Source organism: Pogona vitticeps, chromosome 2 (assembly GCF_051106095.1).
Source record: "Pogona vitticeps strain Pit_001003342236 chromosome 2, PviZW2.1, whole genome shotgun sequence".
In the NCBI taxonomy this organism is placed as follows: Eukaryota; Metazoa; Chordata; class Lepidosauria; order Squamata; family Agamidae; genus Pogona; species Pogona vitticeps.
In genome coordinates, this window is record NC_135784.1 from 32506294 (window position 1) to 32531918 (window position 25625).

The following is a 25625-nucleotide window of genomic DNA, read 5'->3' on the forward strand; positions in this document are numbered from 1 at the left end:
ACGAGGATCCATATTTTTATTTAATTTATTAATATTAATTTATTAAATTTTTTTTATTTAAAAAAACCTAATTTTTATTTAATATTTTATTTTACCCATATCCTCAGCTTAAACAACCGAGATATACATTGTTAAAAAGAATTATCAAAGAATGTCTGCAGTTTTTTTTTAAATTTAAAAAATGTTATATCGTTGTTATATTTTTCTTTAACTCCCAATTGAACTTTGTACTAAACGCGTGGGAATCTGAAGATTTTGCAAACAACTCAAGAAGAAGAAGAAGGCGTGATGATGCCGGGAAGTTTTAGCAACGGCAGCACTCTGTGTACCAGACCCTCCTCGAAGGGAAGAAAGCGGGGCGGGCGAAGGAGAAGCCCTTCCTTGCTCGCCATTGGCCTGGTCTCTGTGGGGTGTTAAGTGGCGTGGTCCTTGCACCGCCAGGAGGAGTGAGCGAAGAGAGATTGCCGCCCCGCTCAGCAAGCCGGGGAAGACGAAGAATATGGAACTACGACGCTTCCCGGCATGCTCCTCGAGCACCACATAGCCGGGAAACGGGTAGACCTCCTCGGTGCACTCTGGGAGTTGTAGGACAGGGAGGGGGGAAAGAGAGAAAAGGGCGGCCTGTAGGAGCCTTTTCTGCCGGCCTTGCTTCCCAGAGGCCCTTGCACTTCTCTGCCTGGGGCGGAGAAGCGCGGCCGCAACCAGCCCCGCCACCACCACCAGCAACGTTGCGGCATCTCGCAAGAGACATTGGCGGCCGGGTGGACTCCGCCTTGGGCTGCTGCTGCCGCTGCTGCTGCCGCCGAGCCTAGGCCCCACCCACCGCTCCCGGTGCTGGCCTCCTGGGTTGGCGAACGGCCCACCGTGAGGAGAGGAGGAGGAGGAGGAGGAGGGAGTCGGTGGACGGGCGGTGCCGGGTGTGGGTGGGGCCGGCTCGGCGGAGGTACCCTTGCCCTTCTTTCCCTGTCCTTTTCTCAAATCTGTCCCCCACCCCACCCCTGCTTTCTTTCTCTCGAGGAGGCCGCGCCGCCCCCGCTCCTCCGCCCCGGTTTTTGTCAGGCAGGCAGGCAGGCGCCCGACACCGCGCGAGGGCAAGGTTGACCCAGGCAGAGCTGCCGCCGCCGCCGCCGCCGCCCATCATCATCATCTCTGAGCAAGCCTTCGCAACCCCTGCTTCTTCCTTTTTTCCCCCCTTCCTCCTCCTCTTCTAAGACCTCCTTAAGACACGCAAGCCTCCACCGGGGCTCCAAGCGCACAGGTTGCACCGCCAGAACTCAGCGGGGGAGACATGAAGATCAAAGATGCCAAGAAACCTTGTAAGTCCCGATTTCCTCCTGCTCCTGACCAGGCTCTCTCTGTCTTGACCTCTCTCCACCACGCTTTATATGCAGAAATGTGCCTTCTCTTTCACATTAAAATAAAAAAATAAATAAATCGGGTGGTAGATGCTAAAGGGTGGAGCTGGTCCTGTGTTTTATCAGTAAATATCAGCCAGTTTTTCTTCCTAATTTATTTGGCGTCGGAGTTTAGAAAGGTAACCTTAGCGCTCCAGGCAACTCTTTTCTCACTACTGTATAGCAAAAAGTAAAACATGGGGCTTCAAACTGCCTTTTTTTTTCCTAAAAAAAATTAGAAGCAGATTATAATTGATTAAATGGATATGTTTGAATGAAGGATTGTAAGTAATATTTCGGAGGAGAAAGATACCTGCCTTTGTGGTTGTTAAGGTCTAGTTGTTTGCTGTATAATTTATGTCAACACTAGGGTATACTTTATAAATGTTTTGTGCAGAAAACACTTGTGGTTTGGGAAAAAAATCTCAGAATTGTGTGTCCTGTAATAGTGGATTATATTAAATTCTGTTTCATTGTGGGTTCCTGTATTCTGGCACATACATATTGTGTGCCTTATGTACATGCTGAGATGCTGCAATCAAAAGACTTCCCTCTGAAACAGAAACATGTGTGATCATACATCTTGTGACCACATGTTTCCCTTTAAAGAGCCACATGATGTTTGAATTGCTACATAGTGGGGTTTCTTTACCTTCAGTGGGTTTTCATATTGATCAAAATCTGTGCAAGTTGGAAACAGTTTTTAAAAGTACATGCTTATGAGTGATCTATACTGGCTTAATGGTGCTCTGTGGTGAATTCTGATCGTGCAAAATATTCCTAAGGGTTTTACAGCTGAAACTGATGGAGTTGCTACACAGTTACTAGGACATTTTAATATATGCAGCAGTAAGGTAGTATTTTTGAAATGTTGGCATTTCAGTAACCATGAGTCTTCATACATTCTTGGAAGTAAGCCCCACTGATTTTAAATACTTTTTCCAAGGGAAAAAAAAAAGCCTAACCCTCCTGTACTTGTTTGAGAATCACATAATAAATGTATAGAAAACTTTATTTTAGGATAACTCTTAACTAGTTTAGTAATGAGAAGTGATGGCATACAATGAACAGTATTGTCACTATAAGAGTTTTGCCAAACACTTGTTGATGTGGCACATGTCTCTTGCCCTTTGGTCCTGGAAAGACAATATTTGTAGAACTCTGGAGTTTAAACCGAACAGGAATCTTAATTGAAGCACGCTTTACCTCTGAATAATTTCAAGTATAACAATAAGCTTTGGGGGGATCCACTGTAGACTTAGCAACAACAGCAATCCAATATTTAATTAGAACAAGAACACAGTCTGTAAGCCAAAATTGACTAGATGGTACATAACTAATTAAAGTTGAGATTAACAATTGGAATTGACTCTTTCCCTTTCAGCTGTCATACACTGTACCTGTCAACACAGGACGTGTAATGCATATGGAATTCCTCAAATTTATAGGCAGTAGAGCATCTTATGAACATGGGCCAAAATCCTATTGCTTATATATGCTGGTGCATGTAACTCACAACAGTGCAACGTTATGGAAGAAGTCAAGACTATAGTTGGGGGTATTCGTATTTTTATATTAATATCCCTGTTCAGGTGGCGTTGAGGGTCCAGCCCCATGGGGCCAGACGGTTCACTCACCGATCCGACGCGGACGGCGCGATTCTACGAATGGCGCCGCAGCATACTGTCTGTTCGCCACTCCAGGCAGGAGGCGGGAGGACAAGCCTTTCTGCAAGGTTGAAGAGTAGCAAGCGTAGAATCGGATCGGCGAGTGGACTGACCAACCCCATGGGGCTGGACCCTCGTTAACACCACCTGTTTGGAGATAATCCTATACGAATACAAATACCCCCATCTCTTGTCTTGACTTGTATTCTTTTTTGGCTTATACTGCTACATGCGGTGGACTTGCAAAAAGACAAGGAAATGCTGGAAAGACATTAATTCTGAAATGCAAAAGATTCTGAACGTTCTGCCGTACAGGTGTGTTTGACCTATAATCCCTAGCTGCTCCAGCCTGTGTGGGCCATATTCAAGGAGGAATTGTCTGGAGGATAGTAGGTTGAGGAAAGCTGCTTTATAGAGTGGCCACTTACATATTAGCTCAAGCAAAGATGCAGATTTACCTAAAATGGACATGTGTCAGTTTATAGAGAGATATATAAGTAAAATAATCACAGTAGCTTCTATACAAATACAGTGAATCTCATCAAAATGGAGGAGACTGTGCTCAGGTGAACTCTGCACTGGCCAAGTCTGCTGTCTGGATTTTTGACATCACCTGACCTCTTTTTTTGCTTGTTCCTTTTTAACCTTTAAAACTGGATATGAACAGCTATCAGAAAGAAGCCATTTGGACATAAACTTTTAATCAAAATTGTGTTTTCATAGTTAACATTTTGATAGGTAACTAATGTTTGCAGAAGGGTGATAACATCAAAAGGAGGCAATTTTCAATAATTAAATATTTCCTACTGCTGTTTCATAACTTTTTTCACTCCTGCATTATGGCTTTTACACCTGGAAGCAGCAGGACAGAGGGAGGAAGTCTTTACTGAAAATAATTGGTTCCAGATGATGCCAGGGAAAGAATTTCTGTAATTAAAAGACTTCTACTATCTTCTGGCTCCCACAGCTTCCATATGATGAATGGAAATATTTGGGAGTTGGAAAAGCTGTGGGACAGAAGTAGGAAGTAGTTAATTACTGAAAATCACCTGCTTTTGGAGAAGTAATAATTTTTTCATCAGATTTGTTAGGCCAAAAGGATTTCAGCCAAAATAGTGAAAAGCCCGTAGATTTTTGCTTGTTTAAAAAGAAGCAAACTACAGTAGTTGTTAAAAAAATGGTGAAATAGACCGAATGAACTGCCATACTGCTTGTTTTCTGACAAAGAAGTGTTAAGTTTTTTCTTCTGATGTTTATCCCAACTTTTCCACATGCACTCATGCAGAATTATTTCCTTACTTCAAGTACATGTGAGTTGTTCATCAGCAAGGTGAAAAGCTGTTGTTAACCTCTTGGCACAAACCAGTGAGGTTCAAAGTTTATTGCTTGGTTCTGAAGAAATATTAACAAGAGGCTTACATTCAGGTCCTTGGTATGAGTAAGGATTGCAAAATTGTGTAATTCCAGGAAATGAAGGAACTTGTGTAAATTGACGTAGAAAAAGCAGTTGTTTACAGCAGGAACCCAGAAGCTGTGGCCTTCTACATGATGCTGTGCTTCAGTTCCCATCATCCTTCTAATTAGATAAGCTGGGAATTGTAGCCCATCATTTTTCTGCAAGTGTACAAATTCCTCACCATCTACTTGTGGAACAAGAGAGGGGCACTGGAGGATGTTTGAGTGGACGGTTTTTATACTGCCCAATTAGTGTGAAGCACTACTCAGGGCAGTTAACAGTCAGATCTGTACAAGTAATAGAATACGAGAAACAAACAAAAACTTATAGTAAATCAAACCAAAGATAGCATAAAGCTAGCAAACCACTCAAGATTGAAAGCAGAAGATGGGTGGGTGAAAACAGATTAGCAGCCGTTCATGAGACAATGCCTTGAAAAGCTTCAGTAAAGACCATCAGTTTCAGTTTCTTAAAGGTTGGGAGGCAGGAGCCAGGTGCAGTTCAACCTGAAGCCCATTCCAAAGGGCTGGTGCCACAACCGAGAAGGCCCAATTTCTGGTGGAAATCTTTCTGGCCTCCCTCTGTGTGGCAGTCCATAGGAGCATGGTCTGCGAGGATCTGGTGGCGTGGGTGGATGTTCTCAGGGAAAAGTATTCTGCTAGCTAACATTGTGAGCAGAATCCTCATGAAGCATGCTAATGAAAATAATGGATGTGTGAGTTGCTCCATAGTTCTTAATAAATTCACCAATATTGTCAAGCAGTTTTCTTCAACCATTTCAGTGAGGTTTAAGAGAATGCTAAAATGCTGTCAAAGAGTTAAATTCTTATGAATAGATGATCTTCCAACATTGATATATATTTTTTTCTGCAGCTTTTCCCTGGTTTGGAATGGACATTGGGGGAACCCTCGTGAAACTTGCATATTTTGAGCCTATTGATATAACTGCAGAAGAGGAACAGGAAGAAGTTGAAAGTCTGAAGAGTATTCGCAAATATCTGACATCAAATGTAGCCTATGGGTCTACTGGTATTCGGGATGTCCACCTGGAACTCAAGGACTTGCTACTCTTCGGACGAAAAGGAAATTTGCACTTTATCCGATTCCCAACCCACGATTTGCCTACTTTTATCCAAATGGGAAGAAATAAAAACTTCTCAACACTGCATACGGTGCTCTGTGCCACTGGTGGTGGTGCCTATAAGTTTGAAGAAGATTTTCGCACAGTAGGTAGTTCAGTTGCATCTTACATAACATACTATGTTAAAATGTTGTCAGTCTTGGTAGTGAAGCAAGAATAATAACTGCTGTTTAAGGAAAGCATCTCTGTTTTTATTTAGCTGCTTTACAAACATTGTAGTTTTTTTAATTTGCACATGAGTGAGTTCAACACGGTTAATGATGTTTTGTCTTGAGGAGAAGCCAGGGATTTTCAGGTTCATATTAAAGGTAGAGACTTGCATTATCTCAGTTTCATTATTCAAGTTTCTTGGGCATCTGCCAATGTTTATGGAACATACTGTACTATATATTTTTTTTCTTCCTTTCCTCATAGATTGGAGACCTTCAGCTGCACAAACTGGATGAACTTGATTGCCTTGTCAAAGGCTTGTTGTATATAGATTCTGTCAGTTTTAATGGCCAGGCAGAGTGCTACTATTTTGAAAATGCATCAGAACCTGAAAGATGCCAGAAGATGCCTTTTAACCTGGATGATCCCTATCCTTTGCTGGTTGTCAATATTGGTTCAGGAGTCAGTATTTTAGCTGTACATTCCAAAGACAATTATAAAAGAGTAACTGGGACAAGGTAAGTACAGCAGTACGTGTCAAATTAAGAAAGCAGTCAAAATGGGTTGGTGGCTTCTTATGGGTCTCTTTCTAGTGCAGAAATAGTCGTTCTAAAATATCTTTACTGTTTTGCAGTGTGATTGTTTCATTTGCCCATTTAAAAAGAAATATGACTGAATTGACAAACCATCATTTATTTTGATTTTATTTTTTTCTTACTAGTTATTGCAAAAGCACTGACATGATGGCAAACTTAACAAAGAAAAGTCTTCTTTTATAAGGCTGTTAGGCTAAAATTAGGAAAGGAAAATACAGGAGGAAGGGAGGGAAACTAATAGAATTGGAAAGCTCTCTTGTGCAGTATCTGTCCTGCCCCAGAGCTGGTAGCTGCTGCCTTAGACACACCTGCAGTGACGTCCTAAATAAAGTTGTCAGGAGCCTTGTGGTTCCTTTAAAGCACCATGTCAGCAACCTGAGTTGGGAGATGTACCTTCCAAAAGAGAAAAGATTGGCTCTGCATAGGGTTGAAATAGTTTCGAAAGACTTGGAGCTGACATTTGGAATCCAAGTTGGGTGCAGAATGTTGCTCTTCCTGCATAGAGCCAGTGCATTTTTCCTTTTAAAATAATGTTGCCCCTCAAGAGGCATTGTGATACGGTGGCAACAACTAGACATAAAACAGTGCGTTATATGTGGGCTTACTAGAAACAATGTCCTCAGCAATCTCTAGGATGCATCTAGAAAGCCAGTGAAGTGGACAGAGTGATAGATGAGGACTCAGAGGATCTGAGTTTATATCTTGTCACAGCAGTGGAAATTCATTGGGTGGTGGCTCTGGTAAAACCACTCCTTAAATAGTTTCTGTATCTTGAAACCCCTGTAAAGTCATTTTAAGTAGGGTGCAACTTCACGTCACATAACAGGAATAACATTCTAGTGAGAGGCCTTGTAGTGCCATCCACCTCCTTTGTGAATTTTTACAGACATTTAGAAAATGTTGCATTTCTCTTGTAAGCCACCTGTGGTTTCCCGCCACTAATTCCGTTCTCTCTAATGCCATAAAAAATTATGTTAAGAAATAAAATTTCAACTTTCAACAAAAATATAACGCAAGAGACAAAAATGTTATGGCACCTTCTTGTTTATAGAGGTGGACCTAATAATATTATAATGTTCTTTGAATTGCAGAGATGGAAGGGACCCTATGGATCATTGAGTCCAGCCCTTGTCTTGAAGACACAGTTGAGAATGATCCATGAAAGCTCACACGATAATATATTATTATTGTTGTTGTTGTTGTTTAGTCATTAAGTCATGTCCGACTCTTCATGACCCCATGGACCAGAACACGCCAGGCCCTCCTGTCTTCCACTGCCTCCCGGAGTTGGGTCAAATTCATGTTGGTAGCTTCGGTGACACTGTCCAACCATCTCGTCTTCTGTCGTCCCCTTCTCCTGCCCTCACACTTTCCCAACATCAGTGTCTTTTCCAGGGAGTCTTCTCTTCTCATGAGATGGCCAAAGTATTGCAGCCTCAGTTTCAGGATCTGTCCTTCCAGTGAGCACTCCGGGTTGATTTCCTTCAGAATGGATATGTTTGTTCTCCTTGCAGTCCAGGGGACTCCCAAGAGCCTTCTCCAGCACCACAATTCAAAAACATCAATTCTTCGGCAGTTAGCTTTCTTTATGATTCAGCTGTCACTTCCACACATGACTGCTGGAAAAATCATACCTTTGACTATGCGGACCTTTGTCGGCAAGGTGATGTCTCTGATTTTTAAGATGCTGTTGAGGTTTGTCATCACCTTCCTCCCAAGAAGCAGGCGTCTTTTAATTTCATGGCTGCTGTCCCCATCTGCAATGAATATGGATCCCAACTCTGTCACTGCCTCCATATCTTCCCCTTCTATTTCCCAGGAGGTGATGGGACCAGTGGTTATGATCTTAGTTTTTTTTTTTTTTTTTTGATGTTGAGCTTCAGACCATTTTTGCACTCTCCTCTTTCACCCTCATTAAGAGGTTCTTTAATTCCTCCTCACTTTCTGCCATCAGAGTGGTATCATCTGCGTATTGAAGGTTGTTATATATTCCAGCAGTCTTAATTCCGGCTAGGGATTCCTCCAGTCCAGGCTTTCACATGCTGTATTCTGCATATGAGTTAAATAAGCAGGGAGACAATATACAACCTTGTCATACTCCTTTCCCAATTTTGAACCAATCAGTTGTTCCATATCCAGTTCTAACTGTTGCTTTCTGTCCCACGTATAGGTTTCTCAGGAGATAGATAAGGTGGTCAGGCGCTCCCATTTCTTTAAGAACTTGCCATAGTTTGCTGTGGTCCACACAGTCAAAGGCTTTTGCATAGTCAATGAAGCAGAAGTAGATGTTTTTCTGGAACTCTCTGGCTTTCTCCATAATCCAGGGCATGTTAGCAATTTGGTCTCTACTTCTTCTGCCCTTTTGAAATCCAGCTGGTACTTCTGGGAGTCCTCGGTCCACATACGGCTGAAGCCTACCTTGGAGGATTTTGAACATAACCTTGCTAGTGTGTGAAATGAGTGCAGTTGTACAGTAGTTGGAGCATTCTTTGGCACTGCCCTTCTTTGGGATTGGGATGTAGACTGATCTTTTCCAGTCCTATGGCCAGTGCTGAGTTTTCCAAACTTGCTGGCATATTGAGTGTAACACCTTAACAGCGTCGTCTTAAAATTTTAAATAGTTCAGCTGGAATGCCATCACCTCCACTGGCCTTGTTGTTAGCCATGCTTACTAATGTGTTATACCATAATATATAATATATTTAAGACTTCAAAGGGTCACAGTGTTTGTATCTCTTGCATTTTTTGTTTTTGTTTTGTGCCTCTGACTGATACATTGCACAGACGAACATGGCTACTTCTTCAAGAGGAACTAAGTGTGGTTCTAGACTAGGTTGTCCTCTTTTGGTCCTCCTGATGTTGTTGAATAGCAGTTTACATCTGTCTAGTTATAATCATAATCATCCTATATCTGCAGAGCTGGAAGGGACCCTGTGGACCATTGAGTCCAGCCCCTGTCAAGGAGGCCCAGTGGGGAATTGAACTCTCAACCTCTGGCTACGCAGCCAGCTATCCAGCTGTTCTTATGATAGTCAATGGTGAATGATGGTGAGAACTGCAGCCCAACAGCACTTGGAGGGCCAGAAGTTGTCTGCCCCTAATTTAGCGTCACCTTTATTTCTTTACATAGATGTAATAAGTATTAAGTCATCAAGTGTGGTTTTGGCAGCCAAAACAATTACATTACTGTACTAATATTGTTTATTTTAGAAACCATACTTACATATCTTTTTTCTTTCACACCAGTCTAGGTGGTGGGACCTTCCTTGGTTTGTGCAGCTTATTGACTGGATGTGAAAGCTTTGAAGAAGCTTTGGAAATGGCCTCTAAAGGGGACAGCACTCACGCTGACAAGCTTGTCCGGGATATTTATGGGGGAGACTATGAACGGTTCGGCTTGCCAGGTTGGGCAGTGGCATCTAGGTAGGTGCTGGACGATAACGGTGGCATCACACGTACAGATCATGCTAATAATATTACCTTTTAAGAGGACTGAAAAGAAATCCAGGTTGGGTTTTTCCCCATTATTTGTTATACTTAGTAATGTATGATGCTTTTCTAGTACTGTAGAGCTGAACTGTGTTCACTTCTCCCATGTCTGCAACTTTTTGTTGGTTCTTTCCTGGGACTTTAATATGAGGATATTCCCTGTCCTCATTATACACGTTCTTTCTTTTCCATGTTCTGTAATTAGTCTAAACAAAAGTAATCCTTCCAAACAGTCAGAAGAGTTAATGGACTCCCCTATAACCCTCCAGTAAAGGTGGGCTTGGCCTCTGGGCTAATGGGGCAGTTTCTCTTTCTGTGCCATTTGTCATAAAACATTTGAACTTTTGGGCTGCTTTGGTTCTTCTGGAGTATTAATTCCTAAATTAAAGGAACCAGAACAAATAACACTAAGGGCGTCCAATCACATCCTGATTTATTCTAAGCAGATCCACTAGATCAAACAAGACCTACATCAATCATGATGCCCATCCTTTTGCTTTGAGGTCTAATTGTGTTGTAGTTAGAGTCTTCTAAGGATGGCCAAGCCTGGATAAAACTCAGTGTTTCTCCACCACCTTGCTGCTCATTGCTGATAAAGGCATTATAGGCATGCAGAAGACTCTCAGCAAATAGTATTCTTAATCAAAAATTGTATAACATTTTATGACCTCTCTCTTTCTAGCTTTGGCAATATGATCTACAAAGAAAAACGGGAATCTGTTAGTAAAGAAGACCTGGCTAGAGCAACATTGGTTACTATCACCAATAACATCGGCTCAATAGCACGCATGTGTGCAGTAAATGAGGTAAACTTAATTGCTTTTAATAATCCAGACTAGAGTATAGAATACAAGGACCTTCCCATATGTCTGTGAATTTCTTCAGTGGCAACAAAGAGGTTCGTTCTGTCACATTCTGAAATGGGTTGTATAGGATCTGTTTTTTTTTCTCTTAATTGTGCCTTGAAAATATGTTCTCATGGTAACAAAATTAAGTTGATAAGCCGCAGTTCAGTCAAGATGGCTGAACCTCCAATTGGAAGGAGTTTTTTTTTAACAGCAACATTCTTTTATAATTTGATGCGCATACCTATGCATTAGCGAGTCTGTAGGAAACCCAGTGCATTTCTCTCTCTCTCTTTCTCTCTTTTCTCTCCCTCTCTCTCTCTTTCTTAAGCATCTGCTTTAGATGCCTTTTTGTTTGAAAATGTGGGACTTCCGGCAGTTCCTGAATAGCTGCTATGCTAGAAGGAGGAGAACCCATGAGAGAGTATGTCTTGCTGCCTTTGGCTTCTTTACAGTGCTGCCTTGTTGCATATGGATCAAGCAGCATTGTACAGGGCTATGAAGGCACTGAGTGTGGCTTCACTGCAAATGGTGGTTTGGTTGCCTGACGCTTGCTGGATCCAAATACGGATTTGTAGCATTCTCCCTACAGGAGTTCTCCTTGCCCAGTCCCTGGCATGTGCAAACTATCCTGCGCCAACCACCTCTTTCTTACAATAACTATAATTGTTTGGTCTCTGAGGCATGCATTGGAGAGAGCCTCACAACAACATGGCATAGCTTTGTGTGGCCTTGTATTGCCCTCTTTTCTGTCCACAAAGCCATCCCATCAAAGCAGATCAGGAGAAAAAGGAGGTGGAATACCAGAATAACATTAGCTAGAAGACACACAGGAAGGCCTGGCCAGTTTTAAAGTCTTTGCACGGAGCTGGAAAGACATCAGTTTTTACGGCAGAGGCATTGGGCAGGCGGGACACATCTGATTTCTACCTGCCTGCCTGTATAAGGCCTCTGAGTGTTTAGGTGTGGGTGAGGGGAGGCCAAGCTCTTGTCGCATTCATGTTGACTTTGAAATGGAGCCACACCTTTCTCTTGCCAACGAAAGAGTCTTTATTTATTTATTTATTTATTTATTTATTTATTTATTTATTTATTTATTTATTTATTTATTTATTTATTTATTTATTGCATTTATATGCCGCCCATCTAGACATAGTCTACTCTGGGCGGCTCACAACTTAGAAGATAAAAACAATTTAAAATATACAGTTTTACATTAAAAACAAAATGATATAAAATGTAATATAAATTTACGATTTTAACAGTTAATTTAAAGCAAAGAGTCCCAAGATGGCAAGAATAAAAGAAGAAAAATAAGAATAACTTAATTGACTGAAGGGAAGGCCTGCTTGAATAGCCAAGTTTTCAGCTGTCTTTTGAAAATGCCCAGCGAGGGTGCCAGACGAATTTCAGTGGGGAGGGTGTTCCACAGCCGAGGGGCCACCGCCGAGAAGGCCCGATTTCTTGTTTTTTCCTTCCGGGCCTCCCTCGGCGTCAGACCCCTCAGCCGTCTCTGCTGGCTGTGTCGGGTGATTCGGGTAGATCTGGGTGGGAGAAGACGATCTGCCAGGTATTGAGGTCCCAAACCGTTTAGGGCTTTATATGTAATCATTAACACTTTGAAGTCAACGCGGAAACGGACGGGCAACCAGTGCAAAGCAGCCAGAGTGGGGGAGATATGTTGGTGTTTTCTCACCCCACTAAGAAGCCTGGCTGCTGCATTCTGGACCATCTGAAGTTTCCGCGTCAGCCTCAAAGGTAGCCCCACGTAGAGTGCATTACAGTGGTCTAATCTTGAGATTACGAGCGCGTGGACTAGAGTAGTGAGGGCCCCCCCATCAAGATAGGGTCGCAGCTGGGCAATCCGCCATAGATGGAAATAGGCAGAGAGGGCCACGGACGCCACCTGGGTTTCCATGGTAAGCGCCGAGTCCAGATGTACCCCCAAGCTGCGGACCTCACTCTTTGCGGCAAGGGTCGTCCCCCCAAAAGAAAGGGAGTTGCCTATACCACTGGTGGAAGGACCACCCACCCTCAAGACCTCCGTCTTGTCCGGGTTCAGCCTCAACCCATTCGACTGCATCCATTCCAGTACAGTCTCCAGGCAGCGCTGAAGGGACAGTACGGCATCCACTGAGGTAGATGAAAAGGAGATGTAGAGCTGTGTGTCATCAGCATACTGGTGACGCGATGCCCCACATCCCCTGATGACCCCACCTAGCGGCCTCATATAGATGTTAAACAGCATTGGAGAGATGATCGACCCCTGCGGAACCCCACAATTGAGGCTCCAGGGGGCCAAGACACTCTCCCCAAGCTGAACTCTCTGGGGTCGGTCCTCCAAGAAGGAACGGAGCCAGGCAAGTGTCAGGCCACCAATTCCCAACTCAGAGAGCCTCCCCAGGAGGATACCGTGGCCGACGGTATCAAAGGCCGCCGAGATGTCGAGGAGGACCAACAAGGACATATTGCCTCCATCGGCCTCCCTCAGCAGGTCATCCATCAGTGCGACCAGTGCCGTCTCTGTACCATAGCGTGGCCTGAAGCCCGACTGGAATGGGTCCAGGGCATTGGTTTCGTCCAAGAGCGCCTGAAGCTGATCTGCCACCACCCTCCCAACCACTTTGCTAAGGAAAGAAACATTGGCGACGGGCCTATAATTGCCAATGTCGTCCGTCGCCAAATTTGGTTCCTTCCTAATGGGCCTAATGAGCGTCTCCTTGAGGGCAAGGGGTACCTTGCCCTCCTGAAGAGACCCATTAATTATTGCGGTGGCCCATTCGGGTCACCAAGACGATGCCCCCCCCCTTAGTTGGAAGAGAGGGGAGACAACTTTTTGCCAGTTCTTGTTGCCTCTTGCACCTTTGCTGACCTCGGGAACCAAGGGAGGGGGCAGCGGCGAGGGACAATTGGCAAAAGTCGCTCCCTCTCCTGTGGTGGATTGGAAACCTCCTTGATTGGAAGGAGTCCTCGCAGTTGTGGAAGACCACTGAGTTATAATGATGCACTGTCACGTCAGTTCTGACTTACCATGATCCTTTTCTAGGTAGAGAGTCCTGGGAAGTGGTTTTCCAGTCCCTTCTTTTGAGACATCCTGGAGCTGTGTAGTTTGTCTAAGGCCACATATGCTGCCTCTTCTCCCATGAGGCAAAGAGGAGACTCAAACTCCCAGACTCTGGCTCTGCAGGGCTCTTCAGTTAGCTATGGAAGACTGCTATACACTACCTGTTTTGATTGTTTACATTTTTAGACCGACACTCTCACACACATATACACACTGATACCTGCTGAGATCCAGGTACAGTGGTGCCTCGCTTAGCGATCGCTCCGTTGAGCGATGAATTCGCATAGCAAGGGGGTCCGGGCCATCGCTGGAGTGTTCACTCAGCGATGGCCCCTATGGTGTTTTTTCGCTGTGCGACGATCGCTAAGCGATTCGCTTAGCGATTTTCGCACAACGAAGCAGGGGGAAACAGCTGATCGGCGGTTCCAAAATGGCCGCCGCAACTTTTCCCGCCGCGACCTCGCTTTGCGAGGGCCCGAAAATGGCCGCCCCTATGGAGAACCTTCGCTCAACGGTAAGTTTAGGACCCATTGGAACGCATTAAACCAAGTTTAATGCGTTTTAATGGGTTTTTTGGTTCCGTTGAGCGATGGTTTCGCATAGCGAAGGTTAATCCGGAACGGATTAACCTCGCTATGCGAGGCACCACTGTACATGGATATTTTGACAAAATATGTATTATGTATAAGTGGTGTTGTGGGTTAAACCGCTGAAGCCTCTGTGCTGCAAGGTCAGAAGACCTGCAGTTGTAAGATCGAATCCACATGACGGAGTGAGCTCCTGTCGCTTGTCCCAGCTCCCGCAAACCTAGCGGTTCGAGAGCATGCAAAAATGCAAGTGGATAAATAGGTACCACCTCGGTGGGAAAGTAAACGGCGTTCTGTGTCTAGCCACCCTGGCCACGGAGGATTGTCTGCAGACAAACGCTCGCTCTATGGATTGGAAACAGAGATGAGCACCGTCGCCTAGAGTCAGACACGACTGGATAAAATTGTCAAAGGGAACCTTTACCTTTTTTATTTTGTCAAGACCATACAGAATAAACATTTTGTAAAAGTTACTTAGAGCTGCCGTCCTGTGCATACATCGCTTGGAGTAAACACAGTGGACTAATGTCTATATAAACATGAACAAGGTTGTCTTTCTCTTACATCCCAGATAGAAAAATTGTGTAGTTTGGAATTGTATCTCAATGAAGAAAACTTTTGCTTTTTCCTTCAGAAAATAAACCGTGTTGTCTTTGTTGGTAACTTTTTGCGTGTGAATACATTATCAATGAAGCTTTTGGCTTATGCACTGGATTATTGGTCCAAAGGCCAGTTGAAGGCATTGTTCCTAGAACACGAGGTACGTACAACCCCAACTGTTCTATAGAAATGTCAGAACTTTTGAATTCCTTTTGGTTTTTAGTTATTTACAAGTTTTTTTCATTCCTGATTCAGAAGAATAGTAGTTTTATTTGAATTCTTTAGATTATCAGAGAAACAATGGCCACTAGTATATTGCTTATGTATGCTGGCGTAAATACAACATTATCAATCACAAAGATGACTTAGTAGACCCCCTTAATCATCAGAGATGATTAAGGGGGTCTACTTATTATCCTCACATGACTTGGCATGCAGTGAGGAACAGAAGCGACAAGCCCTTAATTAGCAGTAAATCACCTCTGTGATTTATGTTGTTGCACTTACACTGGCATGCATAAATAATAGGGTTCTTGCCATAAATGGATAGTACAGTAGGAACCCCGTATCTGCGGAATCAGTATCCACGGTTCAGTTACCTGTGGCTTACTGTAGCCTTATATGCAACATAGAAGGGGGTGGGCCTTGTGGCCTTTGTTTCTGCCTCCTTGTGGCCTTTTGTCATGCTTCCTTGTAAGTTGTATAGGAGGTTCACTACTATCTGCAGTTTCAGGAATTCACGGTAGATCATGGAACAGATCCTCTGTGAGCATAGGGGTTCCTACTGCATATACTAACGTATTAAATATTAGTATTTAATGTTAATTATTGCATTATTTTTCATGTAAAGGGGAAGTCTTCCCATTTTTATGAAGAAGTAGAGCTTGGAAAAGTTACTGGCGAGGTGGGGAAGCTTTGATTTTTGTATGACTGCAAATCCCATCAGTTCTAGCTAGTAAAGTTAGTGATGAGTGACATCTGCATGGCCACACAACCCATCCCTGCTTTGAAAGACATTCTGAGACACTGCAGAACCATAAAGGGCTCACCTGGGACTTCTCCTTCTACCTAGCCTTTGAGCCATTTTTCTCCAAGCTGCAATGTCGCACGAAGAATTATGTGCCCTGAGCCATGAGTCTGGTTCGATCCAGCACAAGTGTGCTAGTGTGGAAAATGTGCAGAAGTTGCCAGTGGTCTCCTGTTTAACCTTGGGTGTGCCTTCAGAGAGGATGGTTTCGGAGCTTCTAATTCAGAGATGCTAGGCAGCTGTTCCATTATTGTTGTTATTTTCTTGAAAGAAAGCAAGATGGAAAAAGTGGTGGTTAAACACAGGAGGCTTGGAAATGGAGGACAAACTACATTTGGACTTCTTGCAATATGTTGAGCATTGATTAAAGCCTCCATTCTGTCTCCATTCTCTGCCATCCTATCTGCTCGTTACTAACTAGAAAAAGAATTTCCCCAAGGGGAGATTGGCTAGTGGTAGAAGCCATGTGAGTGGAGAGACAGAGAAGCAGAGTACTGGGCGGTCCGTACTCAAATGAATATTGGATGCAATGTTAGGTTTAGGACATCGTTTATCTGCAAGATTATTAACAGAGGGTGAAAACCAGCATTGATCTTCCTTAGAGTAGACCCTTTGAAATGAATGAGACTGCTAGACATAATGTCAGTCTCACTGATTTCTGTTGAGACAACTCTAGACAGGATCAACATTGGATTTCAGTACTTGAGGCTGTTGTTGTTGTTGTTGTTGTTGTTGTTGTTGTTGTTGTTGTTGTTGTTGTTATTATTATTATTATTATTATTATTATTATTATTATTAACCTAATTTTCAGATATCTCTAAGGGAAAAGACCAAAAAGATTATTTTTCACATATTTCTCTGCATTCTAAAAAAATTAAGGCTTTTGTGTTTTAATATGGTGACTGAAACTTGAATTCTGCAAACCTTCTTTTAAATGCAGGGGTATTTTGGAGCTGTCGGGGCCCTCCTCGGATTGCCAAATTTCAGCTGAAGCTCAAAGCATCACAATACTGAGTTATTCCTTACCTTTCTGGCATTATTACAACACTGTTTTTGTATCAACTGGAACCAAAGGGTGAAAGGGTGTGATCTTTCTATAAACTTCTTTAACTGTAAGAATGATAAACTGTCTCATACAGACCACAAGTTTGAAACCTGGCCATTTTTTGTAAGAATTACTTAGTGCTTTTTCTTGTATGGCATCCTCCAATGTGAATGTGGAATCTCGTGGCTCTCCAGACAGTGGTGGACTTCAGTTTTTTTCTGTCATTCCCGCCCAGCCTAGTCAATAAACGGGCATCATGGGAGCTGTGGTTCAGCCAGGTCTGGAGGGTTATGGAATCCCTTGTCCTCGCTCTTTAGAGGTTCTGAATTATTCTGCAATATAGCCTCTGAAAAATGTTAGTTTTAGCAGTCCAAACCCTGCTAGGCTACTAAAATCTTCCTGCAGAAATTTCCTTTCAGCCTTTTTTGGCCATGTCTAGCTGTGCAGGTCTTACTAGGGCCTGGAGCTCAGTGTGTGTTTTGAGTGTAATTTCCTGTTGTCTCCAAAATGGAGCATTAATTACCACAGCCAGGTGCCAAGCAGCAGGGTTTCTGGCAAAGCCTATTGCAAGGTGTCAAAATATTTCGTTCACATTTCCAGTATTATATTATCTGGGTTTGGGGGAAGGGAGCAGTCACATCAGCAAAAATTCAGTACAGTTGACTTAATGTGAGTTAAGGAATTTCATACATGTTTGTTAAGCTGTGCACTACCCGTATTCAGTGAGTGTACAACTAATACTCCCGTGTGGAAGGTGCTTCTGCATAGGATTTTGCGTCCCATTGTAAACAAAGGCTATCGACTTCTAAAAATCCATTACTCAGAAAGATTCATGTCTGTAAAAACGTGCCAGCAGGTACTCTGTTTCCCTGAAAATAAGCCCTAGTATGATTTTTCAGGATGCTTGTAATATAAGCCCTACCCCAAAAATAAGCCAAAGTTAAGTGAGAGCCTGCCCTGCACCATTGTGCAGCAACCAGAAGATGACGGGACAATATTTGAATAAACGTAGATTGTACATGAAAAAAATAAAGCATCCCCTGAAAATAAGCCGTAATGCGTTTTTTTGGAGCAAAAAGTAATATAAGACCCTGTCTTATTTTCAGGGAAACAGGGTATGGCTATATGGTGAGATCAACCTAGCAGTCACAGAGCTGATGAAGTGCCTGTTGTGAAATCAATGGGGTCCCCTTCCTTAGAAGACCACGGTGGATTGAGGGGGGTCCTGTACTGATCCAGTATGTGAGGTGGGGGCACATTTTTGGTTTCGCACATCCTGGCAGCTTTGAAGGTGGTTCGGCGAAGGCTAAAAAGTCCAGTGTTCGTTGTCCTCTGATAAACTGTTCCACAACAGTGTGGCCTTGAGATAAAACTCCACCTATTGGGGCCATTCCTCTATTTTGACTATCTGTGCTGTTTCAGACTGGATTGTAAACAATTAAATTCGTGGCATATTAATGCGACAACAAAGCTTCCCACAAGATTTCAGAGGGGGGTGGAAAGGGGAGAAAATCATCTCAGAAAAGAAACTTTTCTATGCACAGGGATGTGTCATTGTATCCTGAAGGAATATGCAGTTATCCAATCCATGAATGATGTTTTCTACGGGGAAATCTACCACTCTATGACTAGAGCTTGCATGGCTCAAATGAGTACGTGGTTTACTTGATCAAACTGATAATTGTTTTGGCACATTGATATTTTCTACAGCAATATTGATACGGATGACATATCCATGGTACATTTTCTTTGAGAAACTGCACAGTTCTGTAAAATTACATTAAAGTTTGTTAGCAGTGATTCCTTTTTAGCTCCCAATAAGTATTGATATTGCTATAAACCTATCTTCCTGAACTTAGAAACGAATGATCTCTTTACAGCACAGGTCAGTATCCAGAGATTGTCATATACTTCATTGGTCCCATGCTGAAGCAATGGCCAGAAAATGCAGCCTAAGCAGAGAATTTGTTGAATAATTTTGATCCCCCCTTCTTTTCTTTAAACAAAGGTGAATCATAAACATAACATTTTGCATTTTAAAGGTTTACATAATTCAGCCTTGTGTCTTAAAACATTGCAGAAGCATTCTCAAATACTGGCTCAGCTGATATTTTTCAGTACCTATCCTAGATGGTGCAAGAGGAGTCCAGAGTAGTTCTTCCCTGGCTTGATTGTCATTAAGAACTGAAAGGGAATAAACAGATAGCTGGAGACTTCTCCCATTTTAATACCTAAATGAGTGTATTTCAAAACAACACTTTTGCTATTGAAGTGAAAAATATTAATGATAAGTATATCCCACTGCAACCGGTTTAAATAGGAGAATTACAAATTTGGAGTCAACCCCATGTACCGTTAGTTTTCATACCACACAGTTTTGTATTTATAAAAGTCAGAGGAAATGCTTCTTTTTTTCTTCTTCCAGTCTATTTTATCCGAACAGAAATATTTCCTTTCGGTCTGATTTCATACTTTAGAAAGTATAATTGTTCCTATATGGGTTATGTGGTCTTGTGGGAAAAGTATTCTTGCGATCTGTTCCTAATCGCTTCTGAATACGTATGTAGAGCTGCTGCCTTTTTTATTTATTTATTATTATTATTATTACTTGCGGAAGAGAGAAAGTGCTGGCTGGAACAAAAAAGGAAATTTCTATCCACTTTGAGTAAAGGATTTCTTGGAAGTAGTGGCTGTTTAAACCCTGTAGTCATGTGAGTGCCTTAAAGTCATCTTATGAGATTTCAGCCACAATTTGATACAAGAATATTCCTATTTGAATATTTGGCTATTGGTAACCCCTGAGTAATGAACAGTAGCAGATTGTAAAACAGAAAGTGGATGCTTCTGTTCTTGCAGCAACTGTAGATTAGCTAAAATTAACCTAGGTAAGCCATTGGGTAGCTGGAGGACTTTTTTTAAAAGCCTTTTCTTTTTTAGAGCAGCAACTAATAAAGTATGCCCTCAGTATAGTAAGTGCAGGTTTTCTCAAAATAAGAGAACTGTATCTGTTTTACAAGTCAATTTTATTTTCCCAAGTGGAATTATTTTCACAGTATGTTGTTGGGCATTATAAAAGTTTTTGGTATCCATTCCATTGAGGTGTGCTTTCTCGCCTGTAATTGCTTTGCTTCCTGGTCTTTGAACCAGGGAATTAATGGACCAGTGTGTTGTTTTTCTGCCTGACTGCATTCTTCAGTGCATGTAAAATTTTATAAGCATCATTCCATGAAAAACATGAAGACAGTTAAGGGCCAGATCCCCCTTTTCAGTTTTTGCCATTCTGTTTTCCACCTTAGAGTGCCTAGTATGGCACTAACAAGTCTACGGTGTCTCTGTGCCATTAAAGCTGGTTGTATACAGTTCTGGTAAATGTAACTGACCCAGCGGAGTAAGTCAGCTGTGTCGGTTCTTGTAATTCTATTGCTGCTTAAATCTGGAGATGAACCCGTGTTGCTGATGAGAATTGGAATCAGACAATATCAGGAAACCTATAGGCTCCTTGCCCCGGGCTTGAATCTTTACTATCCAGAGTAGTCTTTAACTATTTGAAAAGCCTGTGTACATTTGTACCTGTCTGCCAGCAAGTGGCAAATTTCCACAGCCTTGATTATACCACCAACGGTTGCTAAAATCAGAAATACCATTAAGTATTTTGACTGACAGCCTGTATGAGGGTCCAGTATTTTGGTTAACAGCATGTGTAGAATTTAGTCTAGGGCTGAACCAGTGTTCTTGAATCTTTCAGTCTTAATTTTTTGTGCTGGTTCATACTGCTGTGTTAAATACAACTCTGTAACGGGAAGAGGATGCACCTTCTCCTCATCACCACCAACTATACACTAATGATGGCATTCTTTCATGGTGCAAGGGAGTGGGGAAACAGGAGAATGCTGTCTCTTTGCACATTTCAGGGCAAAAACATCTACATCTTAAATTTTAATGTGTGCCTACTGCTACTATATAAAATATATGAAGTAGCCCTCAGAGGAAGTCTGAATATTTTCAAGTGCTTGTATTGAGAGCAGGTTTCTATTGCTTAAAGGTTAATAAATTGGTCTTGTCTAACCTCCTAAATATTTATGTGTCATCACTCTGTAAATAGTGCATTTTCTGGGTAAATCCTATGAATGGAATATCTATTAGATGACCTAGATAGCATTGAATTTTTGGTGGTAGACCAACATATTTCTTTTCAGAGCTAGTGCTTCTGGTCTTAAAGTGAAAGTAAATAACTTTTTCTTTTCAGGAGATGATTTATGGATTATAAATTGAATGCAGTGTGCCATTTAAAATGTAGCAGCCCTTTTCATTACTGTTCTAATGAATTCCAGTAAATCTTCATTTTTATTCAGCTTAAGAACAGAAGTTAAAAATAGTTAATAAAAATAGTGAAGGATCCTATTTCTGGTAATCAAAATCTATGCCAGCAGGCGTTTTGAGGTAGAAGGCTAAAATATGGGCATCACCATATATTTGTACCACACTGTACCTTATGTGTATAATTTCTGAAAAGTAACACTAGGAACAGGAGTTGAATGAAAAGAAACACTCAAACAGGAGGAATGAACAAACTGCCTTAATTCAGATGTGATACCCCTTAAATTTTCTTAGCAAATTTGAGGTTTCCTGGTTCCAAAGAGTAATTAATATTAATAGCCTAAACTGTTAATTAAAGAACATTTTTGGTCGTCTCCTCAGTACCGTTTTTGCATTTAAAATATTGGTTTTCAGACTTTGGTCCTTCAGTGTTTTGGACATAAACCACTTGGGGCTTCTGCAAGCTAAAATCAACAGTACATTGTTCAGTCTTTCAACATGTTTTGTCTGTAGGGAACAGTTAATATGAAAATAAACTGTAGGTTGGGGTTGCCTCCATTACTCTAGGAGAGGGCGTGAAACAGCATACTAAGAAGAATGGCTGTGTGTTTCATGCATGGGGAAGATATGTCAACAATTTAGTGTAATCCTTACCCAGATCACAGTGATGGATTAAGTTGAGTGATTCAATATAGTACTTTTTCTCCTCTTAAGGGGTAACACAGCTTTGTTCTGACAGAAAGGCAAAAGTTCAGTATCCTGTTGTGGGGCATATTCCAAAAACTAAATTTGGAAAGTACCCACCTCCCTTAGAAGTAGTTGGATTGCAAATCTTTAAAGTTGAAGGATGATGGGAAATGTAGTACAGTCATATCTGGAGATCCATGCATTTCTGAGCCTTGCTATCATCTAGCATTTTGTGAAAAATCAGAAACAAAGCTTGCACACACAGATCATCAGAAGCATGGTTGATTTTAAGATATGGTTTTAAAGTGACTAAGTGCAGATTCATGAATGATTCAACAAAATATGAACTTGGATAAATTATAGTCCCAGAAAAGCCTAGGAAAGTCCAAATAACATGACTGCCCCGGGCTCTGCGCAAACCATGTTTTGAACTAACCAGATTCCCTCCTGTTTTGACTGAAAATAAGCTGGTTAGCTTAGAACAGGATGGATGCTTCTGATTTTGTGGCTACAATGGAGGAAAGACAGGAAGGAGGGAATGCAAGCCGAAGATTTGCTTCTGTTTGTTTATGGAGTGCTAAGCCAGTCTTCTAGATCGTTTTGCTTACAATTCCCAGAATTGATCTATTGGTTTATTGTAGTTTATCCTTGCATTGGAAGCAGGCTGATTTGTTGTTATTCCTTAGGCCAAAATCCAGCACCAAGCTGATGTTATGGCACTAGTGCAATGTTAGCTTCTTTCCTCTTCCCTCCTCACTGCCACCATCCGAGATGCTCAAGGAGAGACTCAGAGGGTATCGTAGCCCTCAAACAGATTTTGTGTGTGTGTGTGTGTGCGCTCAGGGGGTGAGGGGAGATTGCTCTCCTGTTTTCTGCCAGCTTAAGTCAAACATGAGATCCTGCTGCTGTGACAAGCTAGGAGACAAACTGCAACACAAACCTGATTTAAAATATGTTACTCTTCAGATAAAATACTTTTATCAAATTGTAATTATGTTAATGAGCTTAATACAAACTGTTATACCTGGACTACGATCCATGAAAGCCAAGAGATTTTCATGAAACGGGCTTTTAAATAAACAGACTGCAGTTTATACATGTGGAATGAAATGGATCACTGTTTGCAGAGTTTCAGAAACAGCTGTTCCTGAGTTTCTGTGTTGTTTGTTGCTGTTTGTTAAATCAGGCAACATATGTTTCCTTACATAATTTTATGTCAACTGCATCAATTTGAATGTTTCTTTTTGTGTTATCTAATAATGTACTTTGGATTTAACCTTTCCATAAGACTGCCTGACAACTGTGGACCCAAGTGGAATTTGAATCGGTATAAAATTTCATATCAACATTGAACACTCAGTTAATTTAAAGCAATAGTTACACTCTCGGTTGTTAGCTTGAGGGTCAGGTTCTTACACAATGATTTTACAAAAATAAAAGGTTTTGTAAATGGGGAAATTTCAGTACCTGATGAACACTGCTGAGAAATCACATTTCCCACCTATTAATGACAAAAACTGATGTTTTAATTGAACGTGTTTAAAAGTCCAAATTGTACTGGGAAATGCTTTTTGATTCAGTAGCAAACTCATGTTCTGTAAAAGTTGTGTCTAACATTTATCATAACAGCCACTTCTAATAAGTTGCCTTACTCTGTTGCAGTGAACTTACTCTCTCCAATATGTTTATTATTCTGATAATGAAGTTGGTGTAAAAATGTATGTTTTTCAATTAAATACATAGTTGCTAAATTATTTAATACATATCTTGTAAAATGTTTAATTTATTCTCGTCATTGATCCTCTCTTGTATCATTTTCATCCAACCGTATGATGAAAGCCTGCACTGTTGTCATTTCCCATCAGAACTGTATAGAAGTTCTGCTTGCATGACTAAATGTGAAATTTCATTTTGTTGTATGATGGGCTTTTTATGTGTTTTCCTAGTTTTGCTATGGTTCTGTATGAATGAACAGAACATTGACTTTTTTCTAAAGAAATACCAATGGTTGGTTCTCTCTCCCATGCCTTTTAATTCTGTGAAACATTGCAAGCTGTCTCAATAAAAGGGTGAGAAACCTGGTTTGGATTTTTTTGTTCTCATTTCAAAATCTGAATTTCTGCATTTAAAGTCCAAGATGCAGACAGTCTTCATGTTGGCAGGTGCAGAATATAATTATCAGAAATTATTCTAGCTTTAAGGGCAGCAAACCATTTTGCTTCAGCTTCATTTATGTGACTGCCTTTGGTGTGGGGAGTATACATAGGAAAATAGTAAAAGACAAGGCAATGCTGATAAGTGCCTCCGTTGCTCTTTGTATAAGGCTGTGGAAGCTCACAAAGAAGTAACAAAGAAATAACATAATTTTCATCTCCAGGACCTTTCTGCATCAGAATTCACTCTGAGCTCGCTCACATCTGCCATGTGCCATTTAGATGCCCATGTGCCTCTCACATTGTACAATATGAAGCTGATGAAAGAGTACAGTCCACAAAAAACCCAATTTTTAGTCAAAGCATAAAGCATGCCGCTTATATACTGCCCCTTGTGTTTAAAGCACTCTCTAGGCAGTTTACAAGTTAATTACACAGGCCACACATTCCCCCACCCCAACAAGCTGGGTACTCATTTTACTGATCTCAGAAGGATGGAAGGCCGAGTGAACCTTGAGCTGGCTACCTGGGATTGAACCCTGGGTTGTGAGCAGAGTTTTGGCTGCAGTACAGACGTTTAACCACTGTGCCATTTAACCAATGTGCCACAAGGCTGAGACCAAATCTTGGTGTTGAACTTTCAGATACTGACAGAGCTATCTCTTTGGCAAAGTCCCGTGATTGACCCACATAAAGGTTTTCCTCATCTTTGCAAATATACTTTTCCTGAGGTATTTTTGTTCTTTTGGCACCTAGAAATTGGCAGGAGTGGGGAGGGGAGCAGAAACTAATTTACTTGCTTCCTACATAATTTGTCACCAGTTTGTAGCCTCCACAGGCCACTGTATATAAGCAAGGCTAAAGTGAGAGGAGCATTGCAAACTGCAGCTACTGGAGTGTACAGCAAAGAGTGTTGCACTGCTGGTTCTTTCTGGCCCTTCCCCTCAGCAAATTTTAGAGACTTCTAGTAAAGGTCAATACAGCTGATTCCAGCAATGTTGCAGGAATTGCCAGAATGACACGAACTGCCTCTGAGACTCCAGCTCCGGATTTTGCCTCGAGGTTAACTCCTGAAGCCTTTTCCATCAGTGGATATAGCCACAAGGCAGTGGTTAATGTACTGTTAAACCAGTTGTATTGGCTCTTGCCTTTCCATTGGACTATTTCAGTGACGTGGAGAGGGGGGATTTGCTGGTTGGGTAACAGCCTATCCTCCATATTATTTTACCCAGGCTTCATGCTCTGGAGAGGACACTCCAACTTCATGTACAGCGTGAAAACACTAGACGCTGTTCCAGTCCTCCATACAGAAAACACTACTATAGTCTCTCAAGACTGAAGGATGCCTATGATGGAGTAAAAGGGTTAGATTCTCCCACAAGGTAGTCTTGCCAGTAAAGGAGGGCA

The 25625-nt window shown here is 41.8% G+C and overlaps 1 protein-coding gene across 1 annotated transcript; it reads left to right on the top strand.

The window, feature by feature from the left end:
- Positions 1 to 584: 584 nt before the first annotated feature.
- Positions 585 to 24146, top strand: LOC110088051 (pantothenate kinase 3). Its single transcript, XM_020810106.3, has 7 exons — positions 585 to 1316; positions 5391 to 5743; positions 6073 to 6326; positions 9651 to 9827; positions 10576 to 10699; positions 15024 to 15149; positions 16957 to 24146. The coding sequence occupies exons 1-7, from the start codon at positions 1289 to 1291 to the stop codon at positions 17005 to 17007; spliced, it is 1113 nt and encodes a 370-aa protein (XP_020665765.2). The 5' UTR covers positions 585 to 1288; the 3' UTR covers positions 17008 to 24146.
- The last annotated feature ends 1479 nt before the right edge of the window (positions 24147 to 25625 follow it).

Excerpts from the sequence above, each read along its gene's own strand:
- LOC110088051 (XM_020810106.3), top strand. The coding sequence starts at position 1,289 with ATGAAGATCAAAGATGCCAAGAAACCTT. Across the intron at positions 5,744-6,072 it reads TTGAAGAAGATTTTCGCACA|ATTGGAGACCTTCAGCTGCA; the intron begins GTAGGTAGTTCA and ends CTTTCCTCATAG. Across the intron at positions 6,327-9,650 it reads AAAAGAGTAACTGGGACAAG|TCTAGGTGGTGGGACCTTCC; the intron begins GTAAGTACAGCA and ends CTTTCACACCAG.